This window comes from Trachypithecus francoisi, unplaced genomic scaffold, assembly GCF_009764315.1.
Source record: "Trachypithecus francoisi isolate TF-2019V2 unplaced genomic scaffold, Tfra_2.0 Lachesis_group17, whole genome shotgun sequence".
Taxonomy (NCBI): domain Eukaryota; kingdom Metazoa; phylum Chordata; class Mammalia; order Primates; family Cercopithecidae; genus Trachypithecus; species Trachypithecus francoisi.
This window is the reverse complement of record NW_022681462.1, coordinates 37,777,201-37,804,404: the sequence shown is the minus strand read 5'-3', so window position 1 is coordinate 37,804,404 and position 27,204 is coordinate 37,777,201. Positions and strand designations below refer to the sequence as shown.

General features: G+C 40.4%; 1 protein-coding gene across 4 annotated transcripts in view; it reads right to left on the bottom strand.

Moving 5' to 3' along the window:
• Nucleotides 1–11,460: 11,460 nt before the first annotated feature.
• Nucleotides 11,461–27,204, bottom strand: part of KDM3A (lysine demethylase 3A) — a 52,501-nt gene continuing 36,757 nt past the window's right edge. For all 4 annotated transcript variants that reach the window (XM_033175371.1, XM_033175369.1, XM_033175370.1 and 1 more), the window contains exons 14-26: nucleotides 27,079–27,174; nucleotides 26,634–26,761; nucleotides 25,007–25,202; nucleotides 23,294–23,466; nucleotides 22,697–22,933; nucleotides 21,156–21,327; nucleotides 20,288–20,375; nucleotides 19,483–19,613; nucleotides 14,734–14,853; nucleotides 14,512–14,651; nucleotides 13,118–13,294; nucleotides 12,906–13,040; nucleotides 11,461–12,146 (exon numbers count right to left, since the gene is read on the bottom strand). In XM_033175371.1, coding sequence (XP_033031262.1) covers nucleotides 12,066–12,146; nucleotides 12,906–13,040; nucleotides 13,118–13,294; nucleotides 14,512–14,651; nucleotides 14,734–14,853; nucleotides 19,483–19,613; nucleotides 20,288–20,375; nucleotides 21,156–21,327; nucleotides 22,697–22,933; nucleotides 23,294–23,466; nucleotides 25,007–25,202; nucleotides 26,634–26,761; nucleotides 27,079–27,174 — 1,874 coding nt within the window. In that variant the 3' untranslated portion in view covers nucleotides 11,461–12,065. The remainder of the gene's footprint in view (nucleotides 12,147–12,905; nucleotides 13,041–13,117; nucleotides 13,295–14,511; nucleotides 14,652–14,733; nucleotides 14,854–19,482; nucleotides 19,614–20,287; nucleotides 20,376–21,155; nucleotides 21,328–22,696; nucleotides 22,934–23,293; nucleotides 23,467–25,006; nucleotides 25,203–26,633; nucleotides 26,762–27,078; nucleotides 27,175–27,204) is intronic.

The window sequence follows — 27,204 nt, the reverse complement described above, 5'->3', positions numbered from 1 at the left end:
TGCTGGATCATATGATTTGTCTCGTTTGTCAAAGTGCACCATTTGCATTCCCGCCAGCAATTAATGAGTTCCTGTTGCTCCACACCCTCACGAGCATTTGGTGGTGTAGGCGTTCTGGGTTTTGGCTATTCTAATAGTTGTGTGGTGGTACCTGATTGATTGACATTTGCAGTCCCCTCATGACATGTTGAACGTCTTTTCATATGCTTGCTTCTCAGTAAGTTGTCTTTTCAGGTCTTTTGCCTATTGTTTAATTGCGTATTTCTGATTATTGAATTTTAAGTATTGTCTATTTTGGAAAACAGTCCTTTATCAGATGTGCCTTTTGCAAGTATTTTATCCCAGTCTGTGGTTTGTCTTCTCATTATCTTGACAGCGACTTTCACAAAGCAGAAGTTTTTAATTTTTATTGAAATCCAGCGTATCTGTATTTTTCATGGATTGTGCCTTTAGTATTGTATTTTAAAAAATCATCACCAAACCCACAGCCATCTATATTTTCTCCTGTTATCTTCCAGGAGTTTTGTGTTTTACATTTAGGCCTGTGATCTACTTTAATTTTTATGAAGGGTGTTAAAGTCTGTGTCTAGATTTGTTTTTTCTTGCTTTTTTCTTTTTTTTATTTTGCATGTGTGTGTCCAGTTGTCCACCATTTGTTGATGTTGAAAAGACTTCTTTTGAGACAGGGTCTCACACTCTGTCGACCCATGCTGGAGTAGCGTGATGCCACTTTGGCTCACTGCAATCTCTGCTTCCTGGGCGCAAGTGATCCTCCCCCGGTGCATGCCGTCATGCTCAGCTAATTTTTAAAGGTGTTTTTGTAGAGATGAGGTTTCACTATATTGCCCAGGCTGGTCTCGAACTCCTGGACTTAGGCGATCCTTCCTCTTTGGCCTCCCAAGGTGCTGGGATTAGACATGAGCCACTGCCTCTAGCGAAGACTGTCTTTTCTCCATTTATTGCATTTGCTTCCATGTCAGAGATCAGTTGACTGTATTTGTGTGGGGCTATTTCTGGGCGATTTGTTTCCAGTGATCATGTCTGTTTTTTCACCATTACCACCCTATCTTGATTACTGTAGCTTTATAGTGAGTCTTAAAGTTGGGTAGTATCAGTCTTCTGACCTTTTTCTCTTTCAACATTGTGCCAGCTATTCTGATTTTTTGCCTCTCCATGTAAACTTTAGAACCAGTTTGTCAAGATCCACAAAATAACTTGCTGAGTTTTGATTGGGATTGCATTGAAACCACAGGTGAAGTTGGCAAAAACTGACATACAGCAATGCCAGGTTGTTTTATGATAGCCTTAATCCATCTAGTTTCTTCACAGGATGATGTTGGAATTATGGGATGCTCATAATCCCTGAATATTTTTTAGGTGGATAATTAAACTTTATCTCGGTAGATGGTTGGATAGCCAGAATAGTGATAACCTCTCTTCCAGCCACTCAAATAAAATGATCTAAACATAGGGTTGGTTTAATTGTTGAGAGGTCATGTTTTTTCCATTCTTGCTCTCAGGTAAGGAAAGAGCACTGTTGGTTCATGCATTCCTTTATCCCTCGTACACTTTGTTGGGCACTGATGCGGTTTGGCTCTGTGTCCCCATCCAAATCTCATGTTGAATTGTGATCCTGAGTGTTGGAGGTGGGGCTTGGTGGGAGGTGACTGGATCATGGAGGCGGATTTTCCCCTTGCTGTTCTCATGCTAGTGAGTTCTCATAGACGTGGTTGTTTAAAAGTGTATAGCACTTCCTGCTTCACTGTCTCCCACTCCACCATGTGACGAAGGTGCCTTTGCCCTTCTGCTGTGACTCTTAAGTTTCCTGAGGCCTTCCCAACCATGCCTCCTGTACAACCTGCGGAACTGTGAGTCAGTTAAACCGCTTTTCTTCATTAATTACCCAGTCTCAGGTAATTTTTTATGGCAGTGTGAGAACGGACTAATATAGAAAATTGGTACCAGAGAAGTGGGACATTGCTATAAAGATACCTGAAAATGTGTAAGTGACTTTGGAACTGGGTAATGGGCAGAGGTTGGAACAGTTTGGAGGGCTCAGAAGAAGACAGGAAGATGAGGGAAAGTTTGCAGCTTCGAGACTTGTTGAATGGTTGTGACCAACGTGCTGACAGTGATATGGATGGTGAAGTCCAGGCTGAGTTGGTCTTAGATGGGAGATAAGAATCTTATTTGGAACTGGAGTGAAGGTCACTCTTGGCTGTGCTTTAGCAAAGAGAGTGGTGGCATTGTGCCCCCGCTCTAGAGATCTGTGAAATCTGAACTTGAGAGGGTACCTGGCAGAAAAAACTTCTAAGCAGCAAGGTGTTCAAGATGTAGCCTGACTGCTTCTAAAAGCCTATGCTCATTTGCATGAACAAAGAAATGACCTGAAAGTAGAACTTATATTTAAAACGAACGCTGAGCTTTTATAAAAGTTTGGAGAATTTGCAGCCCAACCATGTGGTAAAAAAGAAAAACCCATTTTCTGGGGAAATTCAAGGCTGCAGAAATTTGCATAAGATGACTCTCATGCTAATAGCCAAGACAGTGAGGAAAATGCCTCCAGAGCATTTCAGAGACCTTCACAGCAGCTCCTCCCATCACAAGCATAGAAGCTTAGGAGCAAGAAATGGTTTTGTGGGCCAGGCCCAGGGCCCCACTGTTCTGTGCAGCCTTGGAACATGGCACACTGCATCCCAGCCACTCCAGCTCCAGCTGTGACTAAAAGGGACCAAGGTACAGTTTGGGCTGCTGCTTCAGAGGGTGCAAGCTCCAAACCTTGGTGGCTTCCATGTGGTGTTAGGTGGGTGTACAAAGGCAAGAGTTGAGGTTTAAGAACCTCTACCTAGATTTCAGAGGATGTATGGAAACGCCTGGATGTCCAGGAAGAAGTTTGGTGCAGAGGCAGAGCCCTCATGGGTAACATCTGCAAGGGCAGTGTGGAGAGGAAATGTGGGGTTGGAGCCCACATACAGAGTCCCCACTGGGGCACTGCCTAGTGAAACTATGAGAAGAGGGCCACCATCCTCCAGACCCCAGAATTGCAGATCCACTGACAGCTTGCACTGTGCACCTGTAAATAATGCCAGCCTGTGAAAGCAGCCATAGGGGCCATATTTAGAGCCACAGAGGCAGAGCTGCCCAAGGCCTTGGGAGCCCACCCCTTGTGTCAGTGTGGCCTGGATGTGAGACATGGAGTCAAAGATCATTCTGGAGGTTTGAGATTTAACGACTGCCCTCCTTGGTTCTGGACTTGCATGGGGCCCATAGCCCCTTTTTGGCTGATTTCTCCTGTTTGGAATGGAAGCATTTACCCCTATGCCTGTAGCCCCGTTGTATCTTGGAAGTAACTTGTTTTTTATTTTACAGGCTCATAGGAGGAAGGGACTTGGCTTGTCTCAGATGAGACCTGACTTGGGACATTTGAGTTAATGCTGGAATAAGAATTTAGGGGGCTGTTGGGAAGGCATGATTGTGTTTTGAAATGTGAGGACATGAGATTTAGGTGGGGCCAGGAGTAGAATGATATGGTTTGGCCGTGTGTCCCCACCCAAATCTCATGTTGAATTGTGATCCTGAGTCTTGGAGGTGAAGCTTGGTGGGAGGTGATTGGATCATGGGTGCAGATTTCCCCCTTGCTGTTCTCATGATAGTGAGTTCTCATGAGATCTGGTTAAGTGTGTAGCAGTTCCCCCTTTGCTTGCTCTCTCCTTCTGCCATGTGAAGAAGGTCCTTGCTTTCCCTTCGCCCTTCTACCATGACTAAGTTTCTCGAGGCCTCCCAGCCATGCTTCCTGTACAGCCTGCAGAACTGTGAGTTAATTAAACCTCTTTTCTTCATAAATTTTCCAGTCTCAGGTAGTTCTTTATAGCGGTGTGAGAATGGACTAACGCACGCATCACTGGGGACAAAGTGAGTCGGACACTTAGTCCTAGAAGGGCATATAATGTGGAAGGCAAATAATGGTTGTATAGACGTGCAATAAAAGTTTCTCTATCTTCAGGTACTCAACTTGAGTCCAGCAATAGCAGCATCAGCTCCCGCCCACCCTGCCTCGCATCTTACCCCAAACACATATAGGATCTACTTGGTGCCTTAATTTTATTCATTTCCAAGGGCACTCAAAATATCATTCCATACCACCATCACATTTGTTTTGAAACATAGCTTTTTAAAAATCACTTTTCAGCTTGAGGTGGTCACCTAGTAGTTCACTCCAAGCAGGCTATAACCTGACTATCCCTGTCTCATTTATCAAAGATGTCTTCCACAACACTTAGCAATCATACAGCTCATATGGCTTTAGGCACCTTGGTTTTATGTATTTCCAGGTGTTTGTCTTGGAACTCCTGGAGAGATGGGGTTCTGACTCATTTGTTTCCAAATAGTACTAGTCATGTCTGCTTTGGGCCTTTTTCCAGTCCCACAACTGACAAATCATACAGCTTTCAAAGCGCTCACTAACTGGGACCATTTTTCTTGTCCTACTGTAGTGACAGGTGCTCTTCAAATGGTAATCTTTATTATCAGTAATAAAAGGATCTTAGACTTGGAAATGTTTGGTTAAAATAAACATAAAACAGGTTTTCTTGAAAACTTTTCTAAGGCTTTCATATGCTTTTCCCAAATTTATTTGACTAATACAGTTTTGAGACATCAGAATTAACATCCCCCAGCCACTGAACCATCTCAGAAACGCAGATCTAGGCCATAGTGGGGAAATACCTTGTTTTTTAGAGTAAGGAAGTTCTTTCCTGTACATAATTATAGTTTCAAAAATAGATTTATAGAATATCAGCAAGATGTTGGAGTAGACAGCTTCAAACACCCATCCTTCCAGAGAGGGGAACACCCCTGAACCCAGTTTGTCAGAGCTCTGGAAAACAAAGGTTACTATAAAGCAACCAAGCAAATCTGGATTAAGAAAAAGGAAACTTAATAATGGTAAGAAAACTTTGTGTCATTTTTACTTGCCCCTCCCAGCATGGCAGTGGTCTTGAATACAGCAGCCCACAGACCCTGGTTCTTGGTTCCAGAGGGAACAAAGCAGGCCTTATTCACAAGTTATATGTGTCTGCCGTAAATCTGTCTGGGAGACTGACACAAGGTGTCATCTCTGGTTTGCCTGAGAACCTCCTTGGCAGAAAAGCGCAAGCATTGCTTGAAAACACGGTAAGGCAATGAGGAAGAAAGTGCACCTTTTATCTGAGGTGAAAGATTAAAGTTGAAACATACAATGGACTGCCTAAAACCTGGGAAGAAAAGCTGGGGAGGTAAAAGAAAACCATGGACAAATGAACTAAAAAGGAAACCAGGAAAACACTACTAATGAAATGAGAATATCAATAAAGAGACAGAAAGTGTAAAATAGAACCACAGAGAAACACTGGAGCTCAAAGGTATACTAACTGAAATTTTTGAAAATACACTAGAGGGGTTCAACAGCAGGTTTGAGTAGGTACAAGGGGGAATCAGCAAACTTGAAAACAGAATAATTGAAAAAAATACAGTCTAAGGCTGGGCTTGGTGGCTCATGCCTGTCATCCCAGCACTTTGGGAGGCCAAGGCAGGAGAAATGCTTGAGCAGAGGAGTTTGAAACTAGTCTGGCAACATGGCGAGACCCCATCTCTACAAAAAATAAAAAATTAGCCAGGCATAGTGGCATACACCTGTAGTTTCCACCAACTTGGAGGCTGAAATGGGAGGAGGATCACCTCAGCCTGGGAGATTGAGGCTGCAATGAGCTATGATCATGCCACTGTACTCCAGCCTGGGTGACAGAGTGAGACCCTGTCTCAAAAAAATCAGTCTATGGAATAGAAAGAGTTAAGAATGAAGAAAAGCCAAAGGACTTGTGGAAGCCCATCAAGCTCACCAATATACACATTATGGCAGTGTCAGGGGTAAAAGAGACAAAAGGAGAGTATTTGAAGATATAATGGTTGAAAACCTCCAAAATCTGAAAGATAAGAATCCAAGAAACTCAATTCCAAACAGGATAAACCCAAAGGGATCCACCATGAGACACGATAGACAAACTTAAAAAAAAAAAAAAAATTTAAAGCAGCAAGGGAGAAGTGACTCATTATGTACAAGGGATCCTCAATGTAATTTCTTATCAGAATCCACGAGGGCCAGAAGGCTGTAAGGATAACATATTTAAGGTGCTGGGGAGTAAAAAAGCTATCAATGAAGAATTAATTATATTCCAGGGAAATTATCCTTCAAGAATGAAGGAGAAACTGAGACGTTCCTTGAAAAGCAAAAATGAAGGCAGTCTATTTCTTAGCAGATCTGCCACACAATAAATACTAAAGTGAGACCTTAAGGCTGAAATGAAACAACACTAGACTAACAAAGTCATACAAAAAAAGTAATAATTACGAACACTAGTACAGATAATTCTAAGTAAATATAAAAGCCAGTTATACTTCTGGTTTGTAATTCATTTTTTCCTATTTTTTGCCTTAAGGCAAATATGCATAAATAATTTAAAATCTAGGCCGGGCGCAGTGGCTCAAGCCTGTAATCCCAGCACTTTGGGAGGCTGAGATGGGCGGATCACAAGGTCAGGAAATCAAGACCATCCTGGCTAACCCGGTGAAACCCCGTCTCTGCTAAAAAATACAAAAAACTAGCTGGGCGAGGTGGTGGGCGCCTGTAGTCCCAGCTACTCGGGAGGCTGAGGCAGGAGAATGGCGTGAACCTGGGAAGTGGAGCTTGCAGTGAGCTGAGATCCGGCCACTGCACTCCAACCTGGGCGACAAAGTGAGACTCCGTCTCAAAAAAAAAAAAAAGAAAAAGAAAAAATCTGTGTTAATGGCCACAATATATAGAGATGTAATCTGTGACAATAACACTATAAATAAGGAGAGATGAAAATGTATAGGAGCAGACTTTTTGTATACTATTGCAGTTTGTAAGCCAGGCACAATGGCTCACGCCTGTACTCTTAGCACTTTGGGAGGCTGAGGTGGGTGGACTGCTTGAGCCCAGGAATTTGAGACCAGTCTGGGCAACAGTGAGACCTCGCCTCTACAAAAAAATAAAAAATAAAAAAATTAGCTGAGTGTGGTGGTGCATGCCTGTAGTCCCAGCTACTCAGGAAACTGAGGTGGGAAGATCACTTGAGCCCAGGTGGCAGATGCAGTGAGCCAAGACTGTGCCAGCCTGGGTGACACAGTGAGGCTCTGTCTCAAAAACAAAACAAGAGAAACTCCTGAAGTTTGTAAAGCTTAAGATGTTAGCTGCAGTTCCTGAGGGAATAACCAATAAAATAACTTAAAAATATACACAAAAGGAAAGAAAAGGAGGTACAGTACAAAGTTTCAACTAAATATGAAATAAAGCAGTAATGGTGGGATTTTAAGTAACAAAAACCAGATAAAACATACAGAAAACAGCTAAAAAGCAGAAGTCAGTCATCTAATTACTCTAAATGTATTAAACTCCAATTAAAAGGCAGATTGAAGGGATAAAAAACATGATCTAGCTATATGCTGACAATTTAGATACAAAGAAAAAAAGGTTAAAAGTAAAAGGATGGAAAAGAGCCCATAGAAATGGTAACCACTAGAAAGCTGGGGTTATCTATATAATTGTCAGACAAAACAGATTTCAGTTTAAGATTTCAAGACACCAAAGAAGGACATTATATGTTGATAAAAGGACCAATCCATTAAGAATATATAATAAACACATATGCAGTTATAAACATATATGCACCTAACAACAGAACTTCCAAAAGACATGAAGTAAAAATTGCCAGAACGTTCTACAGTAATAGTTGCAGACTTCAGTATCCCACTTTCAATAACAAACATGACAACCAGGCAAAACATCAATAAAGAAACAGAGGGCTTGGATGACACTATATACCAAACAGACCCAACAGACATACAGAATGACCCACCCAACAACAGCAAAATATACACTGTTCTCAAATGCAAATGCGACAATCTCCAGCATAAACTATATGGGCACAAAACAAGTCTCAAGAAATTTAAAAAGACTGAAATTATACAAAGTATCTTTGCCAACCAGGATAGAATAAAATCAGAAATCAGTAACAGAGGAAAACTAAAAAATTCACAAATATGTGGAAATTAACAGTCTTAACCAAAGGGTCAAGGAAGAAATCACAAGAGAAATTAGAAAATACCTGAGACATGGCTCACGCCTGTAATCCCAGCACTTTGGGAGGCTGAGGCGGGCATATCACGAGGTGAAGAGATCGAGATCAGCCTGGCCAACATGGTGAAACCTCGTCTCTACTAAAAATACAAAAATTAGCTGAGCATGGTGGCATGCACCTGCAGTGCTAGCTACTCGGGAGGCTGAGGCAGAAGAATCGTTTGAACCCAGGAGGTGGAGGTTGCAGTGAGCCAAGATCACACCACTGCACTCCAGCCTGGTGACAGAACAAGACTCTGTCTTAAAAAAAAAAAAAAAAAAAAAAAAAAACCTGAGATAAATGAAAATGAAAACACAACATGCCAAAACATAGGGGATGCAGCAAAAATAATGCTCAGAGAGAAATTTACGGCTATAAATACCTATATTAAATGAGAAGAAAGATTTCATATCAATAACTGTCATAGTCCATTCAGACTCCTATAACAACATACTTAAGACTAGGTAATTTAACAAACAAAAAAAATGTATTGCTCACAGTACCACAGGTTTTCCAGAGGCTGGAAAGCACAAGACCAGGGCAGCAGCAGATTTGGTGTCTGGTAAAGGCTTGCTCTCTGCTTCATGGATGGTGCCTTCTAGCTGTGTTTTCACATTCCCGAAAAGTTAGAGGAACTTGCTTGAGCCTCTTTGATAAGAACTAATCCCACTCATGATGTTCATGTGAAGCCCTAATAACTTATTTCCCAAAGGCTCCACCTCTTACTACTATTTTTTTTTTTTTTTTTTGAGACGGAGTCTCGCTCTGTCGCCCAGGCTGGAGTGCAGTGGCCGGATCTCAGCTCACTGCAAGCTCTGCCTCCTGGGTTCACACCATTCTCCTGCCTCAGCCTCCCGAGTAGCTGGGACTACAGGCGCCAGCCACCACGCCCAGCTAGTTTTTTGTATTTTTTAGTAGAGACGGGGTTTCACCATGTTAGCCAGGATGGTCTCGATCTCCTGACCTCGTGATCCGCTCGTCTCGGCCTCCCAAAGTGCTGGGATTACAGGCGTGAGCCACCATGCCCGGCCTCTTAATACTATTACATTGGGCATTAGATTTCAATATATGAATTTTGAGAGTCAACAACATTCAGACCATAGCAATAACCTAACTGTACACCTTAAGGAACCAGAAAAAAAGAGAAACAAACTAAACCCAGAGCTGGCAAAAGGACAAAGATTAGAGCAGATATAAATGAAATTGGAAACAGAAAAACTACAGAAAATCAACAAAATCAAAAGACAGTTCTATAAAAATACCAACAAAATTAACAAGCCTAGAGCTAGACTGACTATAGGAGGATGAGGATGAGGGCAGAAGTTACTAAAATCAGATACGAAATAGGAGAAACCACCACTACACAAATAAAACGGATTTTAAAAGAATGCTATAAACAATTATATCTCAATATATCAGCAATATCCTGATACCAATTTCAGACAAAGATACCACAAGAAAAACTACAACAAACCCTTATGGTTACAGATGCAGACATCCTCAAAATACTAGAAAACCGAGTCCAGTAGCCTGTTAAATGAAGTATACACCACAACCAAGTGAGATTTATCCTCGGAATAGACAGGTGGTTCAACATATGAAAATTATTCAGTGTATATGCCACATTAATAGAATGAAGAACGGAGGAAAAACGTGATTTCTACTGTTGCAGAGAAAAACATATGACAAAATCCAACACCCTTTCAGGATAAAAAAAGAACAATAAAAAATAGAAGAGAACTTCCTTAACAGTATAAAAGCCATAGATGAAAAATACACAGCTAAGTCACTCTGAAAGCTTTCCCCTAAAGATGAGGAACAAGACAAGGATGCCCACTTTTACTACTTTTATTCAACATGGAACTGAAAATTCTAGCCAGAGCAATTAGGCAAGAAAAAGAAAGGTATCCAGATTATATACAGGAGTAAGTAAAATTATCCCTGTTCACAGATGGCATGATTTTATATGTATAGTTGCAAAATACAAATCAATGCCAAGAATCGGTTGCATTTATAAATGGTAGCAATACAAGAAGAAAAATAATTTCACTTATCATAGCAAAAAAAGAATAAAATACCTAGGAATAAATTTAACCACGAAGGTACAAAACTCATACAACTGAAAACTACAAAACATTGCTGAAAGAAATTAGACACCAATAAATGGAAACACAACATCCCATGCTCATGGATTGCAAGAAGTAGACTGTTAAGATGACACACTACCCAAAGCAACATACGGGTTCAATGCAATCTCTATCAATACCCAGATGGTGTTTCTTGCAGAAATAAAAAAACCTATCCCAAAATTCATATGGAATTTCCAGTGACCCTAACTAAATCAATCATGAAAAAGAAGACCAAAGTTGGAGAACTCACAGTTCTTGATTTTAACTTACTACAAAGTAACAGACATCAAAACAGTGCAGTATTGGCATAAAGACAGATACACAGACCAATGGAATATGAGAGCCTAGAAATATGCTTTCCCATCTGCGATCAATTGATTTTTAACTAGAGTGCCAAGACCATTCAATAGGGGAAAGAACAGTGTTTGACAAATGTTGCTGGGAAAACTGGGTATCCATATTCAAAAATATGAAGTTGAATCTTTACCTTACACCATATTTAATTATTAACTCCAAATAGGTCAAAGATTTAAGAGCTAAAATTTTAAAACTCCTAGAAAACATAAGAGCCAATCTTTTGACCTTAGATTTGGCAATGGGTTTTTAAATTTAATACTGATCCTCTGGCCTCCTACTCAGCTCACAAGTTAAAACTCAGGTTCTAGGGTTTGTCTATGTACTACCTGATTTCAATGTTTAATTCCTTTTTTTTAAAGAAATTAAATGAAAGAGTGGCCTCGGAGAATCAGTGGGCTAACAAAAGGTGCTTCTTTGTGAATTTTTTTCCTTCACAGGTAGTACTGTCATAGAACTTAATTTCATTTTCCTTCATAAACTTACATTATGAAGGGCCAGAAGACAAAGTGTTTCATTACTTACCTTTTTAGAACCATTTAACCTGGCACTACTTGGTTTCTTGGTTAATTCCTGTTTCTAAATTTAACTGGTGGTGTTTCCTTGACAAAGTGTGACAGGGTTTCTACCTGGCTGAGCAGGAATTTCCATGTTAGCTTTGTAATAATCACTCAGAAAATCACTACAGCATCAAACTTCTTCACTTTTGAGAAGAATTCTTGGAGCAATTCATTACACCTGCATTTGAAGAAAGTTGTGTTGAAACCACAATGAGAGGATAATGCCAATAAACTGAGCCAAAATATTATACGAATATTTTAATGCAAAATGCTTAACACTTAAAATTAGCAAAGCTTCATTTAAATTAAAATTCCATTTAACTAAAGATGGTTAAACCCAAGAAATTGTACAGTAGTTGATTTCTGCTATATAATCCCAATCCTATGCCATACAATAAGAACTGCAACATGAGCTGTCACTTCCTCCATTGCTCTTCTGGACCCTAAGGGATGAGGGAGAGGGGACTCAGACACAAAACAAAATACAACCCAAGTAAACTGTGCAGTGATTCCTAATAGTTATAAACCCAATCTAAGTTGTCCAAACAGCTGGAGAATAACTGCAGGTATTGTTCCAGAGCTGATATGAGGTTTTGCTTTTACAGCCTGGTAAAAGTTCTGCACTAGGTGAGAAGTCACAGTTTAAGGATGCATGTTCTGTAAATAGTTACCACATATACACATTTACTGTCTGTAAACACTAGAAATATACGTTAGACAGAGTACCCTCACAAGTTGGGTACAGTTTAAAAAAGAAGATGAGGTAACATGAATCTCAAAAGTCCACAGGAATCCTGCCTGAAGAGTTTGAACAGCTGCCTGTAATTCATTTCCAATGTGCAGGGAGATTAAGGTTTGCCAAAACTGGATTCACTGGCCTTTAGCATAGCAACTGCATCTTTCACTGCATGGTAGATAACATTCTTCACCTAAAAATAATAGAAAATATGGTCATTTTACATTTAAATCTGAAACCTGTCACTAAGAATAAACTTCTACCAATTTTATTACCTTCTCGCAAAATTTAAAATTCAATATTCGTATGAGATGTCAACACTGCAAAGGTCCCTGGGCTCCTTCAGACCAGTATTTCATATACATTTTAAACCCATTAATTTCAATAACTTAAAAAGCTCATTTTCCCCCTTTTAAAGGTTTTGATGCCACGTAGACCTACTCACAGTGAGTACAGGGAGAGGCAACTCCAAGGTACAGCTTTATTATTTTTCCCTAATTTTCCAAACATGAAATTATGTTACATAATTCATTACTGAAATCCTTTTGAAAATACCACCCCTTCAGACCTCTTTCAGTCTCAGAGATTCAGTTCTGCTCTACCTAAGGGTGATGAGAACACTGCAGCACTGAAGGTTAAGAACTGTGTTCATGACCCCTGACAGGCAGCTGGGCCAAGGTCAGAAGACAAATCTATCCATTTTCAGTACTAAGGCCTTTCTCTGTGGGGACAGTTCCTTACAGATTCTAAACAATATTAAATCAAACCAAGGTGAGATTTCCTCTTGTTCCTCCCTCACTTAAGCAGATAGTGGTACTAGATATAAAGTAAGTTCATCAACTCACTGTGCTACTAAGTACGATATGGCCAAGTCCACTGACTCTCTTTAAAAGGTCAAGAATGGGCCATGAAGCCATAGCCAGAGAATGCTAGGAATTGGTGCTATTTTTACCTGTAATTTATCTTCATGATTGGTATGAGTCTGTGACAGATAGCGGAATTCCTGAGTAAGCCAGAAGCAGTGTTTAACATGCTCTGGAGAAACAAAATCTTCAGCCACTTTGATGCAGCTATACAAGTTATGAACCTGAAAAACAGCAAGTGATATCAGTAACCCAAAAGTTCATACTATAAAGAGAATAAAGAAAAAGTAATGATTCTTGCCTGATGTGGAGCTCCTGCTGGGATAAACACCACATCCCCAAGAAACTGCACAATAGCCCAGCCTTGAACTCCATACTCTTGATGAAGACGCTTTCTTAATGATCGGTCTAAATACCAGCTTTGATCATGAATAGGATCGTGGTCTGCTGGGTTTTCTTGACCTTGCTCTTCTGACACCTAGAATACACTCAAAATGTTATGCAACAGTAACATGCTAAGGCCCAATAAGCCATTTTTTTCCTCTAAACAGTGTTGGCAGTTCATAAATGTCAGGCCTTCTTCAACTTAAGTGCCCCCATTGGCAGAAAAAGACAAGTAGTACTGGAAGACTTCAGCTGAATGAACCAACAGAAGGAGGACGAGGAAAATGTGGCTTCTCTGATGTCAGTTCCCATAAACCATGACTGGCAGGCTCTGTATAAGTTTGTAAATACTGTATTTAAACAATATTTTAGTCTAGACTTTTAAACATAAGTAGGCTCAGGCTCCTTATAAATGAACTTGTTTTAAAGTTATTAGAAACCTGTCTTCACTTAATCTGACTTATGAAACAGTCCCAAAGACAGCTGCAGATTAGACCCGTTTATCCTTGATCCAGTAACTGGTAAAGCAGAGACTCAGAGTGACAATATCAAAGGAACAATATGGTGACCAAGCCAGTTTCCTGCAAGAGCCAAATGATCCTTAGCCAGAAACACTTTGATTCAAACAAATGCTTGTTAAAGACATACTTGGGGCCAGCTAACAGGTTAGGAATGTTCATATCCAAGACTCATGAATGACTGAAGCATATTAGCCAAAGACACCCGGGTTGCAACTGGCAGCCTCAGTGCCAAACAAGTTTAAAACTGAACATGTCTCATCTTTCTAGTTGCCTAGAATTTCCACACATAGCCCTTGCTGAAAAAACCTGCCAACTACAGGGGAAACCTAGAATCTTCTGAATCCCTGCATCCCTTGCTAATGACAAGTAGGGTCACTTGCTACATAAGAGTGGACAAAACCAAACTTAGTAACTCACTCAGAACATGGTCACTCAGGGCCAAGGATACATGCACCTCTGAAGTGCTCAGATTCTTAAGGCAGTAAAAACAAATACATGCTGGGAGATGATCAGATACAGTAACTTGAAAGCAGAGAACAAAAATCTCTAAATGCACTGTAACACAAAACACAGCCATAAAAGACAAGGCCTGCTTTTTTTTAGAAGTGTAACCCTAATCATTTAGAATCCTTGTTCCTTAGCAACCACCTTCAGCCTATTCAATCTGACAGGTACAGATTTAACTTTTCAGGTCGTGACAGTTCCCCTAGCCAAGCCAGTCAGTTCACCACATGTAACTTAATACTGCTATTCTCTATTCCTCTGTTCACACATGCCATAAAAAGCACACCTTTTTAAGAAATTCCCTTATCTTCTCTGTGTCCTTCGCAGCATATATGTGCCACAGTGCTCCCGGCTTCTCTTTTCCTTCAATAAATCGCTTTATTGTGAGTTCGTCAGAATCTCCATCTTGGATGGTCTTAAGGACTTCTAGAGCAAGAAGAGAAAGCAAATATCAGACCACAGGCCCTGGCTCAAAGAGTAAGCCCTCCTTTTATGCTCAGCACCCTACCTTCTTCTTGCTCACACTGTCCTTTGGGAATTCCCACATAGACCATGACATTAGCTGCATCAGATACATCTAAGTGAAGATTTGTTGTTCCATATTTCCGATCTTCAGGAGTAATTAATCCTGCAAAAACAAAATGCCTTAAGTTTACGGAAGACAACAAAGGCTGCCATAGTCTTTCCACTACCTGGGGGATGGTAGGTCCCTGATTGACTCTTCTGCTGAGAATAGAAATTCTGGATCAAACTATTGCAAAAAAAAATCTTTAACCTATCAATGTGCTAGCAAGAAAAGAAGGAATACTCAGAAGCCAAAAACAGCAGGAAATGGAAGTGGTAAAGCAGGCTTCTGAAGGTGGGATTTGCCAAAAGGACATCTGCTAAATCAAGTGAGCTCAGGCTCTGATTGTTGCCATTGCCTAGGAGTTCTGGGACAAGAGGCAAAGCCCAAGGACCACTCAAGATGGGGAGTCCAAGGGAAAGCCCCCACCCACACACACACACATAAACCTGGAACCTCAAATGGCTATCATGAGTATAAGAAGGAACACTGCCCAACGCATTCCTTGGTTCTCTCAACTGTAAAAGAGGAGGGGTGAGGAGTGATTCAGAACGACAGGTCCCTCCAATGTTCATAATCTGTGGCTAATTCCTTGCTCACAGGAGAAGGCTCACCTTGCTCAGCAATCATCCTGAAGCTTACCCTGCAGTCACGTTGGGTAACCCATTCTAACACTAGGACTCTGCTTCTTAGGCTGGGCAGTAGAGAGAAGCACAGCTTGTAGTGAGCAAGCAGCGGCTGTTTTCTAACCTGCCAGCCTCTGAAAACGCCCCACAATACTGTTTTGGAGGAAGGCTTTATCTCTGGCTTGCTGGGGCTGTGGTTTTAGAGGGGCTACGCTTTTGAGAGGGCACATTTCTTCATTCCAAGTTGGGACCAGGGCCCCAGAACCCTGTTGTACTTTTTCTTTCCAGCTTGCTGAAATATCAGCCCTAGGAATAGGTAAAGCATTTGGTATTAGGGTGAAATCAGTATAGATGAGAGGATGATGAAAAAATTTAAGGAGAGGAGACAATGAAACAATTATGGCAAAAAGCTGAAAGCTCTTACATAACTGGGTGATGAGTTATATGGAGTCACTACTATTGTGAGAAGTCAGGGACCCCCAACGGAGAGACTGGCTGAAGCCATGGCAGAAGAACATAAATTGTGAAGATTTCATGAACATTTATTAGTTTCCCAAATTAATACTTTTATAATTTCTTATGCCTGTCTTTACTGCAATCTCTGAACATAAATTGTAAAGATTTCATGGACACTTATCACTTCACCAATCAATACCCTTGTGATTTCCTATGCCTGTCTTTACTTTAATCTCTTAATCCTGTCATCTTTGTAAGGTGAGGAGGATGTATGCTGCCTCAGGACTCTGCGTTAAGTACACAAGTTGTTTGCAGAGCATGTATGTTTGAACAATAAGTGCACAAATTGTTTGTAGAGCACGTGTGTTTGAACAATATGAAATCTGGGCACCCTGAAAAAAGAACAGGATAACAGCAATGTTCAGGGAACAAGAGAGATAACCTTAAACTCTGACTGCTAGTGAGCTGGGTGGAACAGAGCCATATTTCTCTTCTTTCAAAAGCAAATAGGAGAAATATCACTGAATTATTTTTCTTAGCAAAGAACATCCCTGAGAAAGAGAATGCGTCCCTGAGGGGAGGCCTCTAAACGGCCCCCTTGGGGGCAGCTGCCTTTTGTGGTCGAAGCTGAAGGGATGACATAAGCCCAGGTCTCCTATAGCACTCCCAGGCTTATAAGGACGAGGAAATTCCTGCCTAATAAATTTTGGTCAGACAGGTTGTCTGCTCTTAAACCCTGTCTCCTGGTAAGATGTTATCAATGACAATGCGATGTTATCAATGACAATGACGATGTTATCAATGACAATGGCAATGTTATCAATGACAATTGCGAACTTCATTAGCAATTTTAATTTTGCCCCATCCTGTGGTCCTGTGATCTCACCCTGCCTCCATTTGCTCTGTGATATTTTATTACCTTGTGAAGCATGCGATCTCTGTGACCCACACCCTATTTGTACACTCCCTCCCCTTCTGAAAATTGCTAATAAAAACTTGCTGATTTTACAGCTGGGGGGCATCACAGAACCTGCCGACATGTGATGAGTCTCCCCCAGACACCCAGCTTTAAAATTTCTCTCTTTTGTACTCTTCCCCTTTATTTCTCAGACCAGTCGACACTTAGGGAAATAGAAAAGAACCCACGTTGAATATCAGGGGTGGGGTTTCCCCAATACACTACCAGACTCTCAAGTTTTCAGTGTGTTTGAAAAATAGTTCCACAGTAAAAAGCCAAATTTCAGAAAAAAGCAATTAATGTAATAGAAATAAAATGAATAAAATGAACACATGAATGATATATTATTATATGACAGCATGGGTGAATATAAAAAATCTGATTCTATTTATATGAAGTTCAAAAGCAGGTTAAAAACAAAGAATATTGTGCAGGAATACAAGTATATATGTTAAAAGTATAAATATAAGTGAACGATAAACACAAACTTGAAGATGATGGTTAAGACTAAGGGCAATAGGAAGAGGATGGAGCTGGGAAGAAAAGTAAGGAAAGGAGACTAGGAGGCAAAGCCTTGGCAGGGACTGGCTGCTTGCTGATCCGGCCAGTGCCACACTGCAAAACGGGGAAGGAAAAAACTGCTGTCCAGCCACTGGCCCAAAGTCCATCAAATCCCAGTCATGGGTAACTGTACATTGATAAAACCAGACTCTAAACTATGGTAAACTCAGATGAAACCAAAATTGTAAAAACACAATGGTCAAAGGGAAAGGAGTGCTAGACAACAAAACATCCTGAAACAAAACACCATGGACTTTTAAGGGAGAAAAAAGCTGAAATAGTAGGGGCTGTTGGGTGATGGGGAGTTAGAGTAGAGGAAGAGTAGGAAAATGGGCTCTAGCTTGGAAATTAGGAGATCTAAGTACTAGTCTCAGACCTGCCACTAGCTGCCCCCTAGAGATCCTGAACAGGTCAATGTCCCTTCTACTGTCCTCAAGTCCTGGTCCTCATTTGCAAAATGGGCGGGGGGGTGTTGCAGGAGCTGAAGAGAGGCTGGATTATATGATCTCTCCAAAGAGCCTTTGCACTTACTCTGATTGAAGAGTCACAGCTCAATCACCCAACCTTTGAAAAGACCACTCTTCAATGATGTTTACAATAAGATATAAGGTGTTTGAAAATGAACACATCTTCATTATTTTCATTCCCTGAATGCTTACTTCTGGATGGGAACCCTTTTGTCATAGGAAAAGCTTTTATAGAGTAACATTGCCATCTATTAGTGTCTAGGGGAAAAGACCTGCTGCCAAGCTAGTTAAACCACACAAGCAATTCTTTTGAAAATTTCTCAGATACCCACCTTTAAAGCTTCAGGATTTCTACAATGCATGGATAAAACTACAATATCACATGATATTGGAAAAATGCTCTCATATACGTAAGTTTGCTCAAGATCCCAACCAGCTGCTTTAATCAGTCTCTGAAGGGCTCGAGGGACAGGACCTCGAGAGAGCACACTGCAGACCCACAGCACATGGAGGACTCACTGAGACCTGAGAAGTGAGGAACAGGCAAAAGGCTTTGTGCCCACCGAGTCTTCTGACCCACACACCATTTCTCACTCTATCCCTGCCCTGGCAGAACTATCTTGGGCATGGAGACTGCTGGGATCTTGCAAACAAAAACACTCCCCTGTCACAACAGTCCCCAACTACACTCCTGGCGGTTCCCTGAGCTGACTCAACATAACAGAATTGTGGGGCTGGAGTCCTTGCCCCTCTTCTTCTCCCCTCCCCTAACAGTCTTTGGAGAACACGGTGAAGACAACAACAGACCTTGTCCTTTTTGAAAAGGACACCCACAGGTCTAAGGCTAGAAATGGAAAGTGACATGAAAGTAATTATGGGAAGAATAAATAAATAATTTCCAAGAGGACTGGAAAAGTAGGGGCCAAATAGTAAAAATGAGTAAATAAAATTCACTGAAATATTCAAACAACTAGAGCTGCATTCAATAACAAATAATTCCTTCAAAATGGCCAACTCGAATCCAGCCCTAATTAAAGGCCATGTGTAAAACTGATAAAGATCACAGTTATAATGATGAAAGAAGGCTCTGATAAATGGAGAAACCAATCTTTATCCCAGGCATCCTCGTTAGACAGTATTGAGTCATGTCAAAAGAATAAAAGTCCAATTCAAAGGGTACTTTGAATCCTAAGTAACTAACTTCTACTCACCAATATAGAACACTGCATTTAATTGTAGCAGATGTTAAGACAGCTAGAATGCTAGCAGACTGACCTAAATGTCCGAACACTGAAATCACTAATAAAAGTACATTCTTTCAATGATGTATCACACACCATTAAAAGTGATCTAAAGACTATTACGTAACATGTCAAGAGTTTACAATGTAAAATTAGGTAAAGGGAAAAACACAAAATTGCATATGCCCTACAACTGCAACTATGAAAATGAAATACACAAACATGTGGCCAGGGAATGAAAAGAAATATGTAAAAGTGAAGGTTGTGGCTGTATTAAGCATTAAGATTATGGGTGTTTTCCACCTTTCCCTCCCACAAAATCAATTTTCCAAACATTTTCAGTTGTTTTATTTCCAGTTTAAAGTTAGCCATCTCCTCCTTACCATAAGCATTATACATCTTGGGACCCAGATCTGGCCGAACAAAGTAGTTGGGCAGCCTAGAGGCCAAGTTCAGTTTGCCATCTCGCCTTGTGTACTCGGGCAGTGGAATGTTGGCCATCAGATCATCAAACCTAGAACAACAGAACCAGGAATTTGCAAAATAAGATTGCTTTTCTAATTCATTATTGTGTAACCTGTTTTGTTCCTTTTACACCAAAAGGAACAAATATATCTGTGATCATGTAGACAGAGAGAGCCATCAAATATTTAAGATTAGAATTACAGTAGTTACAAACAAACATGTCTTCTCTCCTACAACACACAAATGTGTCAAAATCGGCTGTAACAGTTCAGACAAAAGATGTCAGCAATAAATTCTAGACAAAAAGTTACGCTTAGAGATACATCATTGATTAGTTATGATACCCTTTTCAAGGTTTCAAGCTCAATCAGGAAAATAGATCCACCCAATAGATGTCTTCTTGTCTAACTCAGTGCTGTGACTATACTGTTCTGACCCTTACACATCAGATTCCACAACTGCCTCCAAATCAGCCTTGTAAGAAAAAGTGAGCCTCTTCTCTAGTAGGGCCTACCACGGAAAATGTGTGGTGTTCCATTAGCCAGGCCTAAAAATAGGCCTCATCTCATCTAAAAATAAACATGCCTCCAATGACTACAGACTAGAAATGAAAAATCAGCAGCAGTATAACTACAGAACTTTTGTTATTTCCTTGAAAACTATTTTCTCACTATCCTACCAAGTCAAGGACAGAATCATCTCTCCCCACCTTCATAATCATACCTGGAAGGCATCATATCTCTAAAATCTTCTCCTGGTGGCCAGTCCTTAAGTTTCAACACCATTGGTTCTTTTTCATTTTTCAAACGATCTGAAAGGTAACCAGAATGAACTGTTACTATTTATGACTCAGAAACAGACCAAAATAAATGACAAAGTAGCATTTTATGCTTCAACAATACAAAGAAATTTATCTCTGCAAAATTTTCATAACCTGATAAATTTAGTATACAAATATTATTACTCCTTATTTTTCCCCTCTTACCAACTATCCACCATTTTATTTCTGCAGTGTAAAGAAATCCATTTGTACCCAGAAGGCAGCAAGGTGCAGCAAAATAAAGATCACCAACTAACGGATTTGTGTCAGTGCCTTGTCTTTCCTAGAAGCTTATTAAGCTGCTACTCGTTCTTGGGAGATTCAGCCGCTCCCTTTTGCCCACTGCAGGTAGGTGGTATTTCGACAGCTGTCATCGATCCAATCTGCTCCTCCTCTACAGTGTTCTGGAAGAAGTGAGCAGCATCCCAACTAATCAACAGCAATGCACATCAGCAATCAAAGGTCACAGGTGTTTAGTAAACCCAGTTTTCTGAGGTCAGCATGGAACAAATTACTTATTCTGCTCGGAGAGAGAGAGTGACCCTATCTGATGTTCTGTCCAGGGACAATAAAGACAAACAGAACAGGTAATAATGCCTCAGAGTTTAAAAGCATAAACATTGTAACAAGGAAGGGGAGGAGAGATGTTAATTTTAAACTCCAAAATCCTGGGAAATGCTGCAGCTGCCACTGATGGGTCTCAGACTCCTGCCATTCCTGTGTTCCCTCCTTTCACATCCTCAACCCCCTTAAAAGATCTTTTATACATACTTGGAACGTCTTCAAATCCATCCCAGAAGTCTCCTACTGTGGCTCCTGTGATGATTTCATTGGTCCTACAATTAACTAGGTCTACTTCCTGCTCACCAAACTCTTTCCTGAAGGATTCAGGTTTCCAAAGTTCAGAGTTCAATTTGTGATGCACTCCAGACACCATCACTGGCTAAATGAAGAGAAGACAACTTTAGTCTGAACTCTGGCAGCTCTGTCCCCACTCCCGAAGGCAGTCCCTCTTCACACTGCTATTGGTGTATTTCCATGGAGCTGGTGCTCCATCTCAGATGGTGATGTGACAGTTTAGGCTTAGTTCTCTGAGCTCCCGAAGCACCTCCAACCTTCACCATTCATCTGCTTACACACCTCTTGCTCTCAAAACTACATGGGTAAGCATCTAGGACAAAGGATCACCTTTCCATTACTCACAGCAAGACGGACTGTGAAGAAGACAAGGGCTGGAAGGAGTGTCCAGTGACACCAGTCACTGGTGAAACAGGGTGACCCCACTATACTTGAGCCTGTTACTGCCAAGCAGGAATATGGTCGGTGACACCCCTCACTACTACTGGCTGTGTGAGGGTGCCAAATCTTTTGGCTGTCTAAGACAACCCAGAAGCTCTAACCTTTATGAGAAATAGTCTAACTTTAAATGAAATAGTCTAACTTTACGTGACTTTATAGTTTAATTTTATGTGAAATAGTCTAACTTTATAGTTTAACTTTATGTGAAATAGTCTAACTTTAAAATATTGGCAACAAGCAAGAAAGCCTGCTGATGCACTGTATTCAGCTCATCATTTTGTTTCTTGTCTATATATGATTAAAGGAGCAAATCCTATTAGTACACTAGATGGAGAAAAACATTTTTGAAAATTTATTTTTGGTTAAACACTCACATTTTTCTGTTGGGCAATTCTCCCAAATCCTTGTCCAAGAGAGCAGAGTATTCCTTTAGCAAAGACCCTATCTGGCCAGAGAAGCCAAAGATCCAGAAAACAGAACCAAAACAAGAAAGCACAGAAGCAGGCCTAGAAATTCCCCTAAAGATATTAACCAACACTTAAGATCCAACAACACTGCCCTTTAAAGCAGGCAAATGGGGACTATATGACACTACACGGCCCTAGCCTACCTAGAATTGCCTTCAGCACAGGCTTTCCATTCAGGTAAGAGGGGTGTATGATTTTCTACCACATTTTGTCTAATCTCCCAAATCCCATCAGCCTGTAGTCACACTCACTTCCTCTGCTGAGGTTTACCATAGGAATCACCAAGCCTGGATGCCCTCATCAAAAACCCAACGGGGACTGGTAGGAAGCAATAAAAACCTGAATGGAAAAGTCAATTTAGGACCATCTGCTTTAAAAAGGAAGACCCACAGCCACATCCTGACCTGATTATATTCACCTAAACAATAAAGAATAAAACAGAAGGCGAAGGGGTGGGAGAAGGCTGGGGTGGTGGTGTCAGAAGTCTGCCAAAGGAACTGAGAAGGGGGTTCTGAATAGGGCTGGAGGAAGGGAGGCCTACATTACCTGTCCTTGTTTCCAGCACTCCCTAAACACATTCCAGTTGCTCTTATTGTTGGGGTCTTGCAAGCACAGCAAGCGATTATCACAAAGCCAATAGTGAGGAGTGTCAAAGCCCAGAATGCTGGGCTTGATCGTCAGTCCTTGAGGCCTCTTAGACAAATCAGAAGAAGTCTTATTTTGCACCAAAGAGGCAAAGATGTCATCAAGGATTTTTGGTGTATTCTTGAGTCCATTTTCTGTCTGAATTGGAGAAAGAACAAAAGTCTCAAATATGTCATTCCCCTACCATCAAGAAACCCCATTCCCATAATGATGAGTATATATTACACATCCAGAAGATTCTAAGCCAGGTCCCCCAGGCAAAGAGGCACGTCCCCTGTCCCCACTTGACAACTCACAGAAGTGAGGTAACATGAGAAAGTGGCCTGGCCCAGAACTATAGTCCCATAAAACCTATCCTCCAATGACTCAAGCCTTCTGAACCCACAAAGGTTAAGTATGTGATTCAGTCTCCTTTCTACTTTCAGTTCCAATTTCTCTACTCTCTTCCTGTTCTGTTTTCAACTTTACAACATGTAGTACCAACAAACAAACATATACCTTTCCTGTAGAAGAATTCAAGAGATTCCGGAGGAAACCAGAATTATTGTTGCTTACGGGTGTCAAAATTGTGCTGTTAAACGTTTGGAGGACTGTGCTGGATTTGCTTAAAGGCGGGAGGGGTGGAAGGCATTTGATTTCATTCTTTAAAATTGGCATCGTTGGTTGTTTTTCTAAAATAAAACCAAAACATCCAGATGAAAACATATTCTGAAAGGCAAATCCCTTATTAGTATTCTACAAACAGAATTACTTCAGAACTTGCTTTCTATTTACTGGAACAAAAAAAAACTTTAGGAGATAAGTATGAATGATATGACTTACTTAGACAAGGATTCCTCATTGAGGTTAAAACAATAACTATCCAGTACAACGGAATTTTGTAAATTGACCTTTGTATCTAGCAACCCTGACAAATGTTTAGTAAATGTAGATTCTTTTGGATTTTTTGCTTGTACTGTCTACAAATACTGGCAGCATTCTCTTTACACTTTTTTTTCCCTCAATGCACTGACCAGGACTTCCAGTACAATGCTTAATAAAAAGTGGTAATAAATATCCTTTGTCTTGAACATAGAAACTGTTAAAATAAAACAAAACAAAAAAACCTCAAAGACCAGCTTGGCCAACATGGCAAAACCCCGTCTCTACTAAAAATACAAAAATTAGCAGGGCGTGGTGGCAGGCATCTATGATCCTAGCTACTCGGGAGGCTGAGGCAGGAGAATCACTTGAACCTGGGAGGTAGAGTGCAATGTGAGCCAAGATCGTGCCACTGCACTCCAGCCTGGGTGGACAGAGCAAGATTCCGTCTCAAAACACCTCAAAAACAAATTTTTTAAAAAATTCAATGATTATTTATGATGTCTCCAGTTTTTTTGCTTAAACTCTTAAGAATGTTCTTAAGTTTTTTGTAAATCATAAACAGGTACTGAATTTTACTTAATGTTTTCTTGCATCTTGTCCCGTGATTCTTCTATATTTTTGAATGTCAGACTACATCTTCATTTCTGGAAAAATCTTGAAAAATTTAAATTCTTTTCCAGCCACTTGCTAATTGTCTTACTTCGGCTCAAATGTGCTGGTTTCTATGCTTCAGCTTCCTCATCAGTAATACAGAAATAATAACAATACTGATGATTGAGCATCATGGAATTACATCACATGTAAAGAGAGGGCCTGGACCACAACAGGAGTTTGAATATTCTTTTTCCTCTTTCTAAGGTATATATAAACTCACCAGCTGTGCTCTTGCTAGCTTTTCAAATTATTTTTTTCTACAACAGTCCTCTTAGACCTGATTTATGAGTTCTTTTAAGAGCTCCTTATCACATTTTTAAAACTATATAAAGGTTTTTCCAGAAATTCAGGTGTAGTCTAACATTCAAATATTCCTTCATTTACAGTGTCAAATTTGATTCATTACGATTTTGTTCCAGATCTTTATATGAAAGAAGTGGCCTGCAATTCTTCTCTTCTGTAACACAGCCAGAAGGTAGAAGTCTCTACATTTTAATGCAGAAAAATTTCTCCTCTTTGGTACTGCATTTCAAAAACACTTTCATTTGTGGCAGGTTCCAGGATGACTCCAGAGAAGCACTTTCCATTCCACAGGACTTCTAACCACTGTCCTCCCGGCAACTGAGGTTGCCAAGTCCTTCCATGAATGGACTAAAATACTCAGCAACAAACAAGAAAGCAGGAAACACTCACCCTTGTTTTCCTTGTTGACATTCCCACTGGTTAGGTCTGCCAGCCAGTTTAGAGGAGATGTGCTGGCTGGACAGGCAGGCTTCATGCTGCCGGCTGGCTTGGAGACTGCTTCCCCACCCACAGCTGCTGGCTCCAACACTGAGGGATTCTGCTGGAGCACTGTACCAAGAGTCGGTTTTTCTCCAGCTAAAGAAGTCTGTGTTAAGCATTAAAGGACGATTTTACATAAGCTGAAGAATGACAGCTTCCTTTTCTTTTGTTCTCTCCTAATAGCCGACTGACAAGTGAGATAAATATCCAGAACAAAACCACCTAATAGCTAGCCCTGGGTATCCCCACAGCTGCAGTAATCCTGCACTAGTAGAGAGTAACTACAAGGTAGAAGAGATGTTAGCAACTTAAAACACAGCAAGCTATTACCCCGCGCACTCTTTTACCAGCCCCTGCTGGTACCTATCCCTATTACTCTATGTACCATGCTGGTTTAAAATGACCAGTTTGTGCCTGTCTCCCCTATGAACTCATCCCAGAATCCAGGATAGGCACAGAAAACATGGTTGAAAATGAATAAATGAGGCAGGCAGGAAAGGTAAAGCTGTGATTTCAGAAGGAAATAGGATGCAGAGAAAGAGAAAATGCTATTTTGACTTAGCTTTAAAAATGTGATGAGGAGCTCTTAAAAGAACTCATAAATTAAATCTAAGATGACTCCTGTAGAAGAAAATAATTTTTAAAACTGGCAAGAGCCAGTTTATATATACATAAGAAGGAGGAAAAAAAATATCCAAACTCCTGTTGTGGTCCAGGCCCTCTCTTTACATGTGATATAATTCTGTGATGCCCAATCATCAATATTGCTTATTATTTCTATATTACTGATGAGGAAGCTGAACCACATAGAAACCAGCTCACTTCAGCCAAAGTAACACAACTAGCAAGTGGAAGGAAAAGACTTCACATTCAGTTCTGACTCCAAATATTACAAGTCTTCTGTTCTCCCATCCTGCCTATGACACCACAGCTTTATAGAAATGTAAATTTCTGATTATTAAACACAATGCGGCATACTGATTACTGCAACAAGGGGGAGAAGGGACAGCAAGGCATACATGTGATGGTGGAGAGGAGAGGGATGCTACCCGGGAGACATATGAGGACTGAGAAAATTATCATTTTTTACATTGCATGATGGGCAACTAAAGGTTCATTTTATCATTATTTCCTTCAACTCTTCATAAACGTAGGCAAAATATATTTAGTAATTTTTAAAATGTTAAGGCTTATCTGAATAATTTTAATTCTGCAAAATACACAGAATTCTTTTTAAACCCTTTACAAACTCGACAGCTACTTATTAGATAGACTACTATAGAACCTTTTGCTTTTTGAAGAAACAAAAATGTAAAACCTACTAAAAGAGGCCACAGAAGAGTCTACAAAAGTAATGTGAAAAGTCAGAACAGGTCTCTGAACTGCCACATGAAATGTATGAATTATTTCTCTCTCTCTTTCCACTGATTACTATCCCCAGGTTCCTTTCAAACGCACTGATAGAAATCCTTGGGTTATTTGAAAAACACAAATGACAATTACAAGGGATGGTGAATTTAACATAAGCAGTAAATACCTGTTTTAGGTCTTCCTTTGAGGCTGGCTTTGAAAAGAGTTTGAATTGCCTGTTTGAACAAGGGCAGTTTGCCTTTATTCCCCATTTCGCTCTTACAGAATGAACAATGTCTCCAACATCATACAGGGCTAGAAAGGGCAGAGGCAAACATCTGAACAAGGGTATTAGGTACTTTCAACCTTAACGTTACACAGCAGAAGCTGGCATTCCCCACAGGATTACTTTTGCCACTCCCTCCTTTTCATCCTGCTCCAGAGGCCTTCCCCAAAATACATTTTCTTTTCTTCTACAAAATTATCCTACAAAACTTTAATCAAAAAGTGTTGGAGGAATTATTTAATACACTTCTGGACAAAAATAAACTTAAGCGAGTAATAAAGTAAAACCAAACTACCAGCCCCCATGAGTTAACCAAGACAAAGGGAAAGAAAAGCACATGAAATACCTTTTCCAGGAATGATCTGTGTGGGCATTAAGTTCTCTGGTTCATGTATCTGACTCTTCACGCATTTTAGCCAAGAGAAAGTCTTGTAAGCAGCACCTGCAAATAACTGATTTGTAGTAACTGTTC